The sequence below is a fragment of the Macrobrachium nipponense genome, chromosome 44 (assembly GCF_015104395.2).
Source record: "Macrobrachium nipponense isolate FS-2020 chromosome 44, ASM1510439v2, whole genome shotgun sequence".
Classification (NCBI taxonomy): domain Eukaryota; kingdom Metazoa; phylum Arthropoda; class Malacostraca; order Decapoda; family Palaemonidae; genus Macrobrachium; species Macrobrachium nipponense.
In genome coordinates this window covers 34,248,332-34,265,819 of record NC_087221.1, presented here as the reverse complement: position 1 = coordinate 34,265,819, position 17,488 = coordinate 34,248,332, and the positions used below count along the sequence as shown (strand labels likewise).

At 37.1% G+C, this 17,488-nt stretch overlaps 1 protein-coding gene across 1 annotated transcript in view; it reads right to left on the bottom strand.

Annotated features, from left to right (window-relative positions):
• LOC135204166 (connectin-like) overlaps positions 1–17,488 on the bottom strand; it is a 315,936-nt gene that overhangs the window by 9,400 nt on the left and 289,048 nt on the right. Inside the window, 2 exon segments of the mRNA XM_064234209.1 lie at positions 2,683–2,865; positions 8,781–8,963. Coding sequence (XP_064090279.1) covers positions 2,683–2,865; positions 8,781–8,963 — 366 coding nt within the window.

Genomic DNA, 17,488 nt, shown 5'->3' with positions numbered 1-17,488 from the left:
ACTGCAGATTGCCAGTCTCTGGATGAGGATTTTTCTGCGGACTGGCTCAATCTGTTGTCCTGTGTGGACAGGGCAGCGAGACACGGTTCAGTGGAATTGGCTGCCTTATTCACTATGGGAGTACTCAAGAAGAGAGAACGGTGGTGCTCCTTCACATCTCTAGGAGTAACCACGAAGCAAACATTGGCTTTGTTGTTCTCCCCCGAGTAAACTTCACCTGTTTCCAGAAGAAACCGTCAAGCATGTACTGTCGGACTTCGAGAACAAGTCCACCAATGATCTTCGGTCACAATCAGTGAGAAGACCTAAGGAGCCTCGGGCGACAGGAGCCAAAGCTTCACCTTTCCAAAAGCACACCTTTCGAGGAGGTAAGTCAAGGTGGCAGCAGAGCCCAAAGACTAACCTACGAACCACCTCCAAGTCTACCAAGAGACCTCTCTTTAAGACAGATAAATGATCAAAAGGTCCTTCACCCACTCGTGGGGGCAAAACTCCACAGCTACTGGGAGGAATTGGGGTCGAAGAGGAGCAGAATAGCGGGTCATACAGGTGCTTCGAGAGGGATATGTGATCCCTTTCACCGGATCCACCACTGTCCAATACACCTATCTGTTTGACAGCATACTCTACGGGATCAATAAGAGCTTCATAGAGGAGGTAACAGACACGAACTCCCCAGGGTTTTACAACCGGCTCTTTGTAGTCCCCAAGGTATCAGGGGGATGGAGACCTGTTTGGACGTAAGCGCTTTGAACATCCTCGTCCGGAAGATGAAATTCCGAATGGAAACCAGTCGTACGGTTCTTCTTCAAAAACGAACGGCTGGGAGTCGAAACAACACGAGACGTATGAGGCGAACGAGTCGAAGCAGCTCGAGGCGAACGAGTCGAAACAGCTCGAGATGAATGAGGCGAACGAGTCGAAACTCCTACCGATACACAACGAGGCGAGTCAGTCTTGCAAGCACGCCAGCGCTCTTAACAGGCGGCGACATCCCTCTCGTACGCTGGGCATGTCTCTTCAAAGGACGCGACACTAAATCACTCCACACTTTTCGCCTCGACACAGGCGACTGCACTTCCGAGTCAGACGACAACTGCACGTTACTGATATCTACGCCTTTCCAGCGGCGTTTCCTGGGCACTTGCGAGACTACATCGACGGAGTCGGCGACTGACCGTGGGCAAACTCCCCCAGTCTCCCTTCGACCTCCGGTATGTCTTATCCCAGGAGCTGGGGAGTATGACAGTGACCTTCGTGTAGGAGAACAGGGGGAACGGACAGCCGCCTCCTCGGACACGACACTGACACTGGGCCTAACACTGGCCTTATCGCTTGACTCTTTACGAACGCACCTCTAACATGGAAATGGTGTTGGGATCGGAAACATGGGATACCTGGTCTGGAGTAAATGGTACTGAAGTTGGAGGACTATCGAAAAGTGAAATATTAGATAAAAGTGGAGAAGATTGTGACGGTTTGCTCGCCTCTAAAGGCACGGAAGTTGTCTCTACACTAGTTTTACTACACGCTCTAAGCGCTGCTTCCTTCTCCTATCCATTTTATCCAAATGGGCTTGAAAAGTCTTACAACCTTGTTCATCTAAACTACGGCACTCATCACAAGTTAATTCCTTGCTACAGCGCTGACCCCTACATTAACACATTGGAGTGCGGATCGTAACATAGTTTAGCTAATCTAGTTTTGCAGCCACTGCTGCAAAATCTAACTGAAGAAGAACTAGCATCAGGCATCTTTGTAATAACTTGTTAATAACTAGGCAGCTAACTGATGAAGCAAAAAAGCCAACCAAGAAATTGTACATCACCAAAAAGAAAAAATCCACAATGGCGACAAAAGTCGACTGCAACAACAAACCACCGGTGTTACCCCGTGGCCGGCAGAAAACGAATTGAAGTCTAATCTAAAGCTCAGCAGTATCAGGTATTCCCGAAAGTGGGCGGGATCTGTATCACCTACACAAATGATGGCAGCACTGCTACCGCCGCCAGGAATTTGAATTTTCGACTGCCAGGTTAAGAAAGCGTAAAGCTAATGTAATTGTTTGGTAAGTCACTTATGTGAAACTAAGTTTTTTTTGTGCCATTTAGGTCATGTTTTGCCACAACTACAACTTTCCTGTAATTAGAAAACCACTTTTATATCTAAAGAGTATTTACAATAACGCACAATCCCAAGACAAGAATACATGGTTATCATCAAAACAGGGACAACAGGGTTCATGAAGGCAGAAGCAACATTAGAATTTTTTGGGGTGCACATACTTTTTACTTTGGCACTAATAAGAATTGCAGTTACCTTACTTTGTGATGCTTTTGTTTAAATTCAAAGTGGTTGCTTGATGCCTTTTAAGGTCACAATATAACTCTGCACCATTAAGAAGCATATGTACAGCCTTTCCACCTGATATTGTATCTGGATATGAATGAATGACAACATTCCTTTGCAATTTTGTGGTTCACTAAGCATCACTGATAAATGCTAATACAGTACACATATATATACAGTACAGGATATGGTAGTCTCATTGTAATTGCACAAGCCATATTACTAAAGAGAACACCGTAACTGGAGTCAATATCCCAGAAACCAGAGCAATATTGCTTGGAGGCTGAGAATTGTGAAATGATGTGAAAGAATGTATGCCACTATTTCCATTACCTGCCTGCACCATGTCCTGTACTGGAGCCATGTCATTCTGTGCTTTGTTTCTTCCAGATTCTTTGTTAGTGCTGGCTCCATGCCTCAGATGTTCTTCTTCACAGTCAGGGTCAATCGTCTGCATCCATGACACTGGCATGGGTAACTCTTGTTCATGTAGATCAAAAAGCTTTGTCATTGGGCCTGTAATGAAAAGGTGTGAGTCAACAAAAGTACTACAATATAATATGTAATCAAATTTAAATCCTGCATGCAGAGAAATATTCTATTATTTGGGAAAATGATACAATATCACCTCACATATCCAATCCACATTTTTCCCTAATGTACTTCTTTCAACTCCACTTGTTTCAGTGCAATATGTTATGCCCCTTTAATTGCATAATTACCACAGAGGCCAAAACCAATATTCATACAGTGATAGCAAGTGCTGATAACTAATACTCAGCCAAGCAAGTTCAGTACACTATGTATTGAATGCTGTATGCTGATCACCAGAATATGAATGATTTGGAAGGGGGAACGAATACCACTTTAACTTTGGTACTGAAGCAGGTCCAGTAGTCTATAAAATACTATTATTATTAGCATAAAGGAAATAACATATATTTATTATATCCCAAGTGTTACATTTTGGTTTAAGTTGAAATAAAAGTATTTTATACACAAAGTACAAAAAGATTACGTGAATACTCCAACACTATCACCATATTAATGTCTCAACAAATTATGAGTCCATGGCAATAAGCATAATAAAAAATACACCAATAACTATTAAATCATAAACTACCTAACATAACTCTTTATTGAATTTGTCTTAAAATCAATTCAAACAAACAACAACACAATAAGAGAAATCCTATTTTAATACTAGTTAAAACAGTTGCTAGCAAATTGGCCACACCATACCGACCTCACCACTGAGGCGCTAAAACTCTGTTGTGTCTAGTGATACTGAAGAAGACAACTGTATATCTCTAAAGAGAACAAAGCCAGAACTTAGGCAAGACGTTTAGTCTGTCAGTGACTGTTAGTGGGGCATGGCTGTTTCTAGTTAATTAGTCACTTGGAATCTCTCATGCTGGGATGAACTTCAACTTGTGAGTAAGAAATGCCAGAACTTGAACGCTATAAATAGTGTTAATGGCTTTTTAAATGGGTAGGCATAGCTGCAGTTAGTCCATGAGCTACGAAGGTTGAGGAGAAAAACAAGTTATGTCTACTGAGGAGGATGACCTTGAGCTCTCAAGAGAAAGTGTAAATCAGAATTAAAACACTATATTTAGTCTGTCAGTACTTTTTGTATCTGTAGGTATGGCTGTAGTTTATATTCACAACTCTGCTGTGTTGATGAAAACACCATGCTGTATCTACTGATTTAGTGAGGGACAACCTTGTGCTCTTGAGAGAAACTAAAGCCAGAACTGAAGGCCATATTTAGTTACCAGGGGTTTGGTGTGAGAACCATGATTGGTTAATGATCACTGAAGTCACCATTGTAAAGAACTTAGCACAGAATTCTATGAAAATTTATTTTATTAGCAGGATATGACTCATTTTAATATAACATGCATATAGAATCATAGTTACAGGTGGTCTGGGCATGTGACAGAACTGTAGAGCAGGTGATATGAGTGACATATAAACATGTGACTGTTTAGTAGCTCTGTGACTGACTCTCAAACCTGGGTTTGGCAGTTTATTGGAAACTTACAACAAGTGCTGGGTTCTCGATGTTGTCATTGTTGCTGGAATATATACATCAAGAAACAGCTGTCTCAGAAGAAACAGCTGTCTATTCTGAGTGTTGGAAAGCATACCGCAATACTATAATTAAACAGCTTCTGTGATGAGCATATGCACAGTAAACCTGTTAAGTGGGCTAGTTCATTTGCTACACAACTAATGTCAAAACTATTACAAGCACACTTTAAAACAAAGGAAAATTGTTTTTCATGTCAAAAATGAAAGTGGTTCAAAGTAATAAACTATAACCATATTGCCTATTGCCTGAGTCCATAGGCTATTAAGAAATGTGCTAGTTTAGCCTAATAGGCTAGTTATGGCTAGTATTCCTACAAACGCCTACTGACTTTAGGTAAATGCAATAAATTGAGATATGATGTCCTGTTAGGCCTAGACTACTGTAGTTTTTATATTAGAATATTCCCTTGAAACACTTCGTCAGCTCACTCAATCTTACTAGCTTCAGCCTAACTAGCCTAAGGCCAATCAAGTGAGGCCAACCAGCTTCCGGGGGAATTGGGCAACCAGATTTGGACACCAGCAAGTAATGTTTTATTTTATACTAAAACTTGACTGATAAATACACAGCTAACAATGACCAATTTAAACTATTGTACTGTATAAGCCCATGGTTATGTTTTTTCTCTCTCTAATGGAGAAATCCTGCAAAAAAAAAAAATCAGTTTAACACACAAAAAGAACTAAGGCTACCGAAGAACTCTGGTGCGCCACCTAGTGGGTCATAGATGCGGTAATGGTACATGCATATCGAAAATATGAGGTACTCCTGGAATATTCCAATATCTTTTTCAGACCTCGGAGAGCCGTGAGAAGGTGAAGCTGCAGCTTTTGCACCCATTCAAATGGAGAGCCTACTGAATTATTATTATTCTACTGTTTACTGGTTCTCTCTCTCTCTCTCTCTCTCTCTCTCTCTCTCTCTCTCTCTCTCTCTCTCTCTCTCTCTCACACACACACATATAGTATATAAGCACACAAGATACAGACAAGATGAAAGAAAATAACAAACGTGGATTATTATTGTTGTGCATTTCTCGTTCAATCCATGAGTCTCGTCAAGCCTTGACTTTAAGGATCTCGTGTAATTCATGTATATTTTATGACTGTATACATCTGCCACAGCATAGTTCACCATCCTCTCTCATTTTAACACAGTATTAGTGTTGCCGAAGTGCGGAATTTTCGTCTGCTATGCGGAATAAAAAGTCTACGGGGCAGCTATCCAAGTTTGTAGGCCGATGCGGATTCCACATCTGCATTTTCAGCAGCAATTTCTTCATGGCGCCTTCATGTAAATTTATCATATACAAATTGCAATATTTTTTTACTTCTAAACAATTTCTCATTCAAATACAATATTATAAAAGACTCTTATCAGAACATGACGGTGATATGATTAATGTACATAAGTCTGTTAATATATTATAAAATTATTTCCTATATGATTTAATGAGTTATATACTGATACATAAATGCTGTTATGCTTATTACAAACTTAACTGCAAATATATCTAGGAAAAATAAGAAAGAAAAAAATAATACTTCTCATATGTATGTGTTATATATATATAATATATATATCAGATATATATATATAATATTATATAATATATATATATTTAAAAGAATATTATCACATCGGGAACCGTGATCCATTTATACTATCATTCAGCTACAATGTCTTTAATATCTACAAATTCACTTTACCTCCCCTTCGGTACATATATGAAAATATATCATTTGGGAGGTAGAGTGAATTTAGAATATTAAAGGACATTGTAGCTTGAATTGTAATATTATATATATATATATATATATATATAATATATATATATACGTAATATAGGTATATGCGGTTATGTATGGTAAGTATATACATTACTACAAGTGCATGTATAAAATAAATTATAATGTAAATAATAATGTATATTATATATAAAGATATATATATTAATAAGATATATATATAATTATATAGTATATAATATATATAATATATATACATATGAACGCATATATATGTATGCATGTATAGTATATACACACACACACACACACATATATCACATATATATATATATATATATATATATATATATATATATGTATATATATACATGTATATGTGTATATATACATACATATATATGCATGTATGTATGTGTATGTATAAATATATGTATGTATGGATATATATATATATATATATATATATATATATATATATATATTAGTAATGTACCTTAAGTATAACGAATTTATATAAATCGTTCAAATCCCTATGTGCGAAGTTCGTGATCATCATACCCTACGAATAGGTGCAGTAAACAAGTGATCAATTACCTCCACAGTCTCCTATGGGCATACAGTTTTTATCGCTAGTAGGTAGTAGGCTAAACAAGTGCGATACTCAGTGTTTTCAAGAAGGATTTTCAGTGCCAGAATTCTCGTTTTTAATCAATTTGCTAGGTACAAAGGTAATGTCCAGAGTTTCAAAAATATATCTTTGGAGCTCACGTTTCATAGACAACGAAACTTCTAATATTATATATACCTGCATCTCTGCAAAACTCGTAAAGATCAAGTGGCAACCATAATTATGCGGACTAAGCATTCTATCTTCCAGATCGCCTATCGAATTTCATGCATATGAATTCATTGTTTTATTTTAATTCCCGTTCGAATAACACTTTCTTTACTAGATAAGAAACCAACTACATACAGCAGATGGCCTATAAATGAAGAAAACATGAAGTGGCCCGCAAATCGCGTGATTATATATCGAAATTTTTTTCCCCCAGAAAACTGCTATTTTCCAAAAAAGAAGAAACTGAAGTTGAAATTTGTGAAAACTCAGGACGACAATGAATTGGTGGATTCATATGATTCACATGATTACACATTAATATTAAAAGTCTTTTTTTCCTGAAGATTACTCATCTTCAGACGAAGCCGATGATGAAAAAAAAAAACAGTGAAAATGAGCAAGACAATAGTGTTCTATTATGTGACACGTAGCCTCAAAATGATAATAATGATGACGAGGAACAGTGCATGATTATATCGTCAGATATATAGTGATGAACACATCAATGGAGACAATAGTGTTATAATATGTGACACGCAGCCTCAAAATGTTAATAATGATGCCCAGGAACAGTGCATAATTATATGGTCAAATAGTGACGAACACATCGATTCAGATATTACACATAGTGCAGACTCGGATGAAACATTGTTCACAATTAGAAAATTAAATAATTTAGTTTACCGAGTAAGGTGAATTGAATTTCTTTGTTTTCCTTGTTTTCGTATAGAAGGCCAAAAGTAAACCAAGCATCGCTTGAAAAACGTAACTAAGCGGTTGCGGAAACTTTATACGGATACAACGGCAACACTGCACAGTATTTGTTCCATGTGGTCATACCTTTGACAACGGAAACACACAGTGCCCAGGGTCCGTACTAATTGCCTTTTACATTACAAGGCCCCATTCTCCTTGCACCGGAATTCAGAAATTTTATTGGCAAACATTAAAAAAAAACTTCATATTTTATTGGCAAACATTAGAAAATCTTCACATATGACAGGCATTGAAACTGGACCATACTACCACTCTCAGTCATTAGAGGAACATTATGCAAAACATTATGCAAAACAACAAATAACAACATAACCAATGAGATAAAACATCAGTAAATTTACAAAAGACCAAAGAGCAACAGTCTACATTCTGCAAACAGGAACGAAATGTGAAGAGTTTCTCATTACTCGTTCTACAGTCAAACACATCAGCCTATAAGACTGACCCTTTGTTTAGACAATGGCTCTCCGTAATTGAAGTTATTCCATGTCTTCAGGATAAAAAAAAAAATAAAGGAAGTTATGTAAATAAACAAGTAAGAAAATCATACGAATATCAACACGGTGTTGAAAGTAGTAGTTAATTTGGTTTGCCCTCTTGGTTTTTTTTTTTTTTCACAAAAACATATTAAACGTCTATTTTCTTTACTGTAGATTTTAAAAATTTTTGACATGTTTGATGCGGCCTGAATTGATCTTACTTTAGAAATAGCACATAAACAATATGATTCATTGCGGAATATAAGGCTTAAATCACAACATTTTTTTTTTTATGATTTTAAATCACTTTCAACAAAATAAACCGTCCATGATATGCCTACAAGATGCTCAACTCTGGCCTGTGCAGGCGTTTTCTTGAAAGCCCACGAACCATCGCCGGTACAAACACTTAAATAAGTTGCATGATTTGCAAGCCTGCTTACCAAACAAAATTTAAGAAATATACTTGACATCCATAGAAGCCTTACCGATACCCAGAGTGGTGGTGTCGTAGGCAGGCGTGACAGTCTGGCCGTCAAGTCTTGGAGGAAGTGTACCAACCTCCAGGTAACAAAACAGGGATTCAAGGTTGCGCCTCACTGAAGAGCTGCTGGTGGTGTTGTGCAACACAAACATCCAACTGAGCCGGGTGTCGCATCGAAAGTTATTGTCTGGAATGAAAGAAGAAGAAAGGACATGAGCAGGAAGACTAAAGCATACTGGTTTCTCACCTCACATTGCCTCACCTTAGCCTTGCTCATCTGTTATAGTATTCTTATGTTACCATGTCTAGGTTGCCCACCACACTGATCTTTGAAATGGAAAATAAATAAATACATAAAAGGGAAACAGTTTTTATCTGTAACGAGTAGATTATTAAAAAAGTAAGCAAAAAAACTCTACCATTTAGGCTAACACACTCTCGTTCATTGAAATAACTATTACGATACAAAAAGGCCTATAAAATGTTCCATTCTCTGTATATTCAAGATAAGAGTGCAAGATACATCCAGCAAAACACAAAGCACCGACAAAAAAAATCATGGAACTTATTTACGAGTTTCTGACCAAGGACCACCGAGTCTATCCTCTGAAGGTTGCTTCTGACATCCGTTATATAAAACGCAGAACGCACTCTTATTTCATTTATATATGTACCAAACCACATCCAACAGATCACGTTTATACTAGCAATATTTTAGTTTGACAGGTCCGCGTAAAGTTATTTTTCATGCTGGGATATATATTATGTTGTCACTTTAAAGACGATTAGTTGTTATGCATTGTAAAACAACAGAGCAAAAGGTCATAATGACCACTTGAGTTTGACCAACAATTTGAATTTATATACTTTCCAAAAACAATATACGTCAAAAATAAGTTATTAGAGATATAAATTTATTTTACTCCTCGTTACACTGCATTATATAGCCTTTCCAACGATGTATAATAAATAGATCGACAAACTTCATGAGTTTTATCAGGAACTCAAGGACACCTTGACATTTGGCCAAAAGCAAAAGTTTCTACACTTTGACATGACAAGAAATATACCAAAAATAAATGAAAAGAGATGCGTTTAAATCATGCAAGATTACAATAATTTTCTTTCCAGACAGATACAGTTTGTTCTATATATTTCACTTTCAGCCATTGTATGGTTAAGCTTATTACAGTAATTTTTGACGGTATGCGGGCATTCTTTCGTAAATAGAATTGTAAAATAAAATAAAAAAACTCAACCATACATCTCCGGACAGCAATAATAATATATAACAATAACAATTAACAATAATGATACGTAATTTACAAGGTGATTTTTATGAATACAGAGTCCACGGAAAATACTATGCAAGTTTCATATGTTTGTCTCCCAAGACTGTTATTCAGTTACTCAGAATACATCTGTAAAATATTACTAATAACTATAGAACTTTTGAACAAATGAAAGCGTCAGTGCCCACAGGCACAAGTTATTAATACTCAGATATACTGAAATAAAATATGAATGAACATGCTGTTGCACTGAAATAAATGGATATTTATTGACCTAGGTATACAATACTCGTAACTCAACTTGATCAGAGAAGTTTTCTAAACAAGCATCCCATAGTTTCTGCTAAACCCAACAGATGGCAGTTTAAGGTGTATGTGCGTGCGCGCGTGTGTGTGTGTTTACTTATCAAATTATCATTTGATCAAAATTTTAATATTAATGATGGAAGAATCCTAAACACTTTCTGAAGGTTAAATTTATACATATATATATATATATATATATATATATATATATATATATATATATATATATATATATATATACATATATAATTATTCAGAAAAAGCATACGGGGAGAATTGTTAATCAAATAACCATGAGATAAATAAAAAGGCGATGCAAATCGTCCCTAACATCAAAAGAATTTAATTTAAACCGTATAAAGAAATCTACGAGCCCCAGCGCGCGGAAGACTTCGTAAGGTGATACCCCTTTGCATAACCTCCTCATAAACCTTAAGCGTTAAGGTAAACTTCTCAGTCTGTTCACCTTCTCGCCTCGATGCGCAAAAGGCGGCACACATCAAAGGATTTGCCTTACGAGAGGGGGCTTGCCTACGACAAAGTTACGACGTATGGAAAGTAAGATGGAATAGGAGGTATTGACGTGACAGACGCTTTCGCAGGATAAAACATTACTTTTTGAAGAGGCAATACTAACAGTAGTAGTACTAATAGTAGTAGTAGTAATCATAGTTGGTAGATGAAGCTCTCTCTCCAACGCGACTATCGGTCTTTACTTTCGCCTCTGATACAGAATGTTGAAAAGAGGATAGCCTGAGATATATTCATCCATATATTATAACGAAAACGGTGAAATAAATCTAAACTCGCAGTATTTATACGAATGAAATGAAAATAATCGAATTTAATCATCGAATGTTGAAAACACTTATCAAAGGCGTCCATCGCTAAACAACAAGCGTACGCACATGCGTACAATTGCAGCACAGCACCGAAAACTGAACATGTACAGATAAATACACATGTACAGAAACTTACACAGGCGTACACTGATACACAAGGGAAAAAGCACAAATCCATATGCACAGATGTGTATGCATAGTAGCATGTTGTTAAGATAAACATGTATACAGCCGCAAGATGAACAGGAGATTGAGCATGCGCACGTGTGTGGATAGAAACATGGTCAGAAGCACAAACCTCGAAGAATGCAAAGATATGCACGCAAAAAAACATGATAGAGAAACAAGCATAGACACACACACATAAGCAGTCAAGACTCATGCAAATTTACATAAGCATGCACACGCATTCACAATAACACGTTCAGAACGGTATATACATGTACGGAAGCATGCACGGAAACGACGCATAAAAACGCACACCGATGTTCCTGCGTAAATTGAGAAATACATGCACAGAAGCACGACATTTCACACGTCCACAGACGCACATGAGCGGCAGTTTGGGGGGAGGGGAGGGGCAGGGGGGAGGAAGTCAAACTTTGAAGAGCAGGAATCAAATCGTCAATATTTATCCGCCAACTTAGGCTGTGATTGTAAGGTGGCTTGAGTAAACCTTGTAATGCGCAGATCGAAGGCGAGAAGGTTCCGAATGTTTGATAATACCGACCTTCCCCCTACCCTCAGATCTCCACTTCTTCCCCCAACACCCCCCACCCCAGTCCCCTCCCCCCTCTTCCCTTCACCTAAAACCTAACCTCTGTACTCTTCCTTCATTTCCAACTCCCTTCTCCTCCTAAAACTCCGACTCACTTTACTACTAATTCCTCACCTTCCCCTTTTATTCTCACCCTCCCCCTCCTCCTAAAATCCCAGAACTCATCATTCCCGTCCCCCTCCCCTTCATCCTTCCCCCCTCCCCCCCCTCCCCACACTCCTCTCCCGAAATCCCTGTCTCCCCAACTTGTTACATCAATGAACATGAGTGCGGGATGTGGCCGGAAATATCAAAAATAAAGGCAAACTTCTCGTTACGTTCGTTCATTCCTGACTGGAATGTTAAAAAGAAGAAAAATAAAAAGTAGGTCCCCTTCTCGCCAGGCAGATGTTCATTTACATGGAATGGGGAGACGAAGAAAGGCAATTCCAATCACGGGAATTTTTTTCTTTCTTTTCATAGTGGTTTCTCTCCATTCCCTAAAAAAGATCATTCATCAAAAGTTTACCCAGTTTAACGTCATGATTTTGTGTTCCCGGGCCATCGCCAAGGTGGTGTATTTTGAACTCCCGAAACATTCACACAAAGGCAGCTTAGGAATATAAAGTGAGCGTTTTGTATATAATCATAAATATCTTTATGTATTTTACACACAGACAGGCGGACACACACACACACACACACACACACATATATATTATATATATATATATATATATATATATAATATATATATATATATATATATATATACATGCATATATATTATATATATATATATATATATATATATATATATATATATTACTGAAGTTCTATTAAAATCACGTAGCAGAGAAAGCAAATTTCTCATGTCTATTCACTCATACAGGGAGAATAATTTTATTTTTAATATTTTGGAAGCCGACCATCTCAGTTCTCGCCGGAATACTTGAATTACTACGCTTCTAGCCCTCAAGTTTTTTTTTTTTTTTTTTTTTTTTAAGTAACTGTGCCGAGACTTTCACGTCCCCACACTCCAGGATGACACTGAAGATTTCTTTTTCTACCTCAATTACCCCTTAGCAAGTCCAACATCTATATGACTCATGGTATCTCTCAAGTCAAATATACGGACGTGGGCTCCTGAAAAAACTATCAAGGTTCCTTCACCGGGGGAAAAATCCACCGCCATCCTATGGTCTGCTTTGTAAACTTCATGACATCTAGACTTATTTTAGCCCTACTTCCAACAGTACCTTTTAAAAGCAGGAATTATCCGTTGCTCTCCAGCGGAGATTGGAAAAAAGTTACCATCCTCTTTACAAAAGAAACTTAAGAGTATTCATCGAAGCTAAAATCAGCCCGGTCCTTTTAAAAATCACGAGTAACTTGTACATACCGCTCAAACGTCCCACGCCTGAAACGCTATTCTTCAAGCGAACGCTTTTGTGTCCATAGTCACTGGGTCGAAGCAACGTTGTACGTTTCTATGTTACTTTGTGGAGATCCGTGCTGTGTTGATTACTCAGGGGGACAAAACTGAGAGGCGAGACTTGTAGAGTTACAAATTAATGGGGAATACTATTCGACTCTTGTCAGGAACTGCATCTGTCACTTTGAACGATTCGAGAAGGGAGTTATTCTATCTGCTGCTATTTCACTCTGTATTCCAGGAAAATAATCGTTAGTCAACATTTGATTGTGAGTGAAAAGGTTATTTCATAACAAGGCTCTTGTTAACATGTTACTGTGTTAATATTCGATTTGGTTTTACATACTTTTGCCGAATGTTGGTGTTACGAACTCACTTGCGTAACTAACTGTATTTTCCTTCTGGATTGGTAACGTAAAGTAGGAATGCTTGGTAAATTTCGTTAATCTGATGTCAAAATATGTCAGTTATTGAAACCCTCACGTAAATTTAATATAGTGTGAAGTAAAACACTGTCAATAAGTTTAGAAAGTGCTCTGATTTCTGAATAATAAAAGAAACCGGCAAAGAAAAAATATTAATATATATATAATAATATATATAATATATATATATATATATATAGTTATATATATATATATATGTGTGTTGTGTGTGTGTGTGTGTGTGTGTGTGTGTAGGCATAAGTCTCCCCTCCTAATAAAGTGCCATCAGAGAGAGAGAGAGAGAGAGAGAGAGAGAGAGAGAGATTCTTTCGGATCGAGATCTTATTTCACCAGATACGTAAGTAATTATAATAACCACAACAGTGCCTTCTGACCTACTCGAATTCCTCGCACTTTTCTCGATACGCCTGTTACTAGTAAGCCTCAGTCGTTCTGATACTCTTGATGCGGGTTCGAATCCCGTTTACGGACGTCAAAATTTTTCATTTTCTTTCATTTAGATCCAAGGCTTTGCAAGTGACAAGCGTATCCTAACCAAAAGTGTGAAGCAATTCGAGGGGTGAAGAGGGTACTGTGGCTATTACAATTACACATTATATATATATATATATATATATATATATATATATATATATATATAATCTGGTGTGTGTGTGTGTGTGTGTGTGTCCTTGTTCAATCGGTGACTCTGATTGCAGCTGGACACGAAACACCGGACAAGAGATCTATGGGGAGGCGTACAGATCGAATCTACGGCCATTATGTAGTTCGGTTTGACTTAATGCGCTTTTTTCTGCCAATCATTCTACTGAATTGGCGCTTGACAAGCGCCATTTCCTCCCCTCTTTCTTCTTATTCTATCTCTCGCTCTCTCTCTCTCTCTCTCTCTCCTCTCTCTCTCTCTCTCTCTTTTTCGTTCTTCCTGATCCCCTTTCCTAACCGCTCGCCTGCTCCATATTCATCACTTCCTTTTCATTATTATCGACTCTCGCCATTTCATTCGTCTCGTTACTGCTACTTTTGCCTTCCTCCTTTGCTTCGTGAAACGCCAGTGTCTCTTTTAGTTGATTGTGCTATGAACGGTGTCTCTCTCTCTCTCTCTCTCTCTCTCTCTCTCTCTCTCTCACTACTGCATTGAATTTCGGATGTAGCTTTCTCTCTTTTACACTGATCGTTGGGTACTTTGCTCTAAGTGTATATATATATATAATATATATATATATATATATATATATATATATATATATACACATTCATGTGTCACACACATTATATATATATATATATATATATAAATATTAATTATATATATATATATATATATTATATATATATATATAAATAAATTGCACCAGTATACTAAAAAATAAATTATATAAGATCTTTAAAATAAATTACAACCGTATACTAAAAACAGAATGGTGGGAGACAGAGATGGAAAGTTTACACTACAAATGAATGACTGAATGATTTATATTAAAAGCAAGGGATAAGATGAATTGTCAAGGTTAAGATCTGGTTTCCTTAAAAATATTTCTATTGACTCAGAGATTCTCATAATGACTCTTCTCTAAAAGTACCAAGCACACTAAATTTTCCAATCTCTTACTGTATTGCATTCCTCTACGTGCTGTAAAATCGGTGATCTGGTTGGCTTGGCCAGCAAGCAACCAGTACGAGGAGAAATGCCATATGTTCGGAAGATCTTGTCCGGACCAGACCGTTTTGACTGGCCAATATAGGTGGCGCTACAGGCGTCACACTTGTAAATATAGGTGATGCCAGACAAAAGGTCTGAAGGTAGTTTATCTTTATGGTTTAACAACGCTTGGATAGTATGGTTGTTGGTAAATATTAACTTGGGGGTTAATGTGGGGAAAACTATACTTAAACATATTTCTTAGTTCTCTTGTAAACGTATTTAGAACAAGGATCACTTATAAATGGAATTTATATATTATGATAACATAATATATAAAGAAATCAAAAAGTTCCTAAATATTTCTCTTAGTATAAATAGCAAAATAAATATACCAAGTGTTGATAAACTAACTATGTATTTTAAATTTCCATTTATAAGTGATCCTTGTTCTAAATACGTTACAAGAGAACTAAGAAATATGTTTAAGTATAGTTTTCCCCACATTAACCCAACCCCAAGTTAATATTTACCAACCAACCATACTATCCAAGCGTTGTTAAACCATAAGATAAACTACCTTCAGACCTTTTGTCTGGCATCACCTATATTTACAAGTGTGACGCCTGTAGCGCCACCTATATGGCCAGTCAAAAACGGTCGGTCCGGACAAGATCTCCGAACTTATGGCATTTCTCCTCGTACTGGTTGCTTGCTGGCCAAGCCAACCAGATCACCGATTTTACAACACGTAGAGGAATGCAATACAGGTAGAAGATTGGAAAAATTTTAGTGTGCTTGGTACTTTTAGAGAAGAGTCATTATTGAGAATCTCTGAGTCAATAGAAATATTTTTAAGGAAACCAGATCTTAACCTTGACAATTCATCTTATCCCTTGCTTTTAATATAAATCATTTAGTCATTCATTTGTAGTGTAAACTTTCCATCTCGTCTCCCACCCCCCATTCTGTTTTTAGTATACGATTGTAATTTATTTTAAAGATCTTATATAATTTATTTTTTAGTATACTGGTGCAATTTATTTTAAAAGATTTTAAACCATTATCTTATTGTTGTTATATATAAATATTTATATATAAGTAGCTCAGGACTACATACAAATATTTCCCAGTCCATTCTATCTTATGAATCGAACCACGACCCGCAGCCAGCTGAAATGGACCCGAAAAGATGATATAATAGGAACAGCCGGCTGGGAGAGAGAGAGAGAGAGAGAGAGAGAGAGAGAGAGAGAGAGAGAGAGAGAGAGAGAGAGAGAGACCTATCTTGGGAGCTGGAGATCAATTTCATCCATTTTCTCACCCGCACAATGAATGGGTGTATATATCAGAAAGACAGGAAAATGTCTCCCAACGGAGACGCATCGGGTAAAATCGAAACGCAGTCTATCGCACCTGCAATTAAAACGGACAGGTGTGAACTGGAAATTAATTAAGGCTACTGGATCTCGCAGACTTTGAACTTCTGCCGTAAGAGATGTGGGGGTCGTTGGCATCAGATGATCTCGACCTCTTTTTTTTTTTTTTTTTTTTTTTTTTTTTTTACGCACTGACCTGACATTGACCATTGACCTGACACTGAATATGGAATGGACATATATATATATATACGTATAAAAATAATCACGGTAGCTTCGTCGTGCAGGTAATACTGGCATCTCTCTCTCTCTCTCTCTCTCTCTCTCTCTCTCTCTCTCTCTCTCTCTCTCTCTCTCCGATAACCTTTTAGTAATCCTTGTTGTATCCCATAGGGACAGCAAACCAGTAAGTTGAAAAGAGTTAATCTACATCGAAGTTGATGAAGTCTACAAAAAAAAAAAAAAAGTATTTTTCACAAATTATATAAGTCACTATTTACGCCAGCCAGTAACCCCATGCCTCCTTATTGCTTTATTACATTAATCCTTTGGCGTTACCTCCAGATCTGTTTCACAATGGAAGGACTACTTTGTCACTACCATTATGTAACTGAAT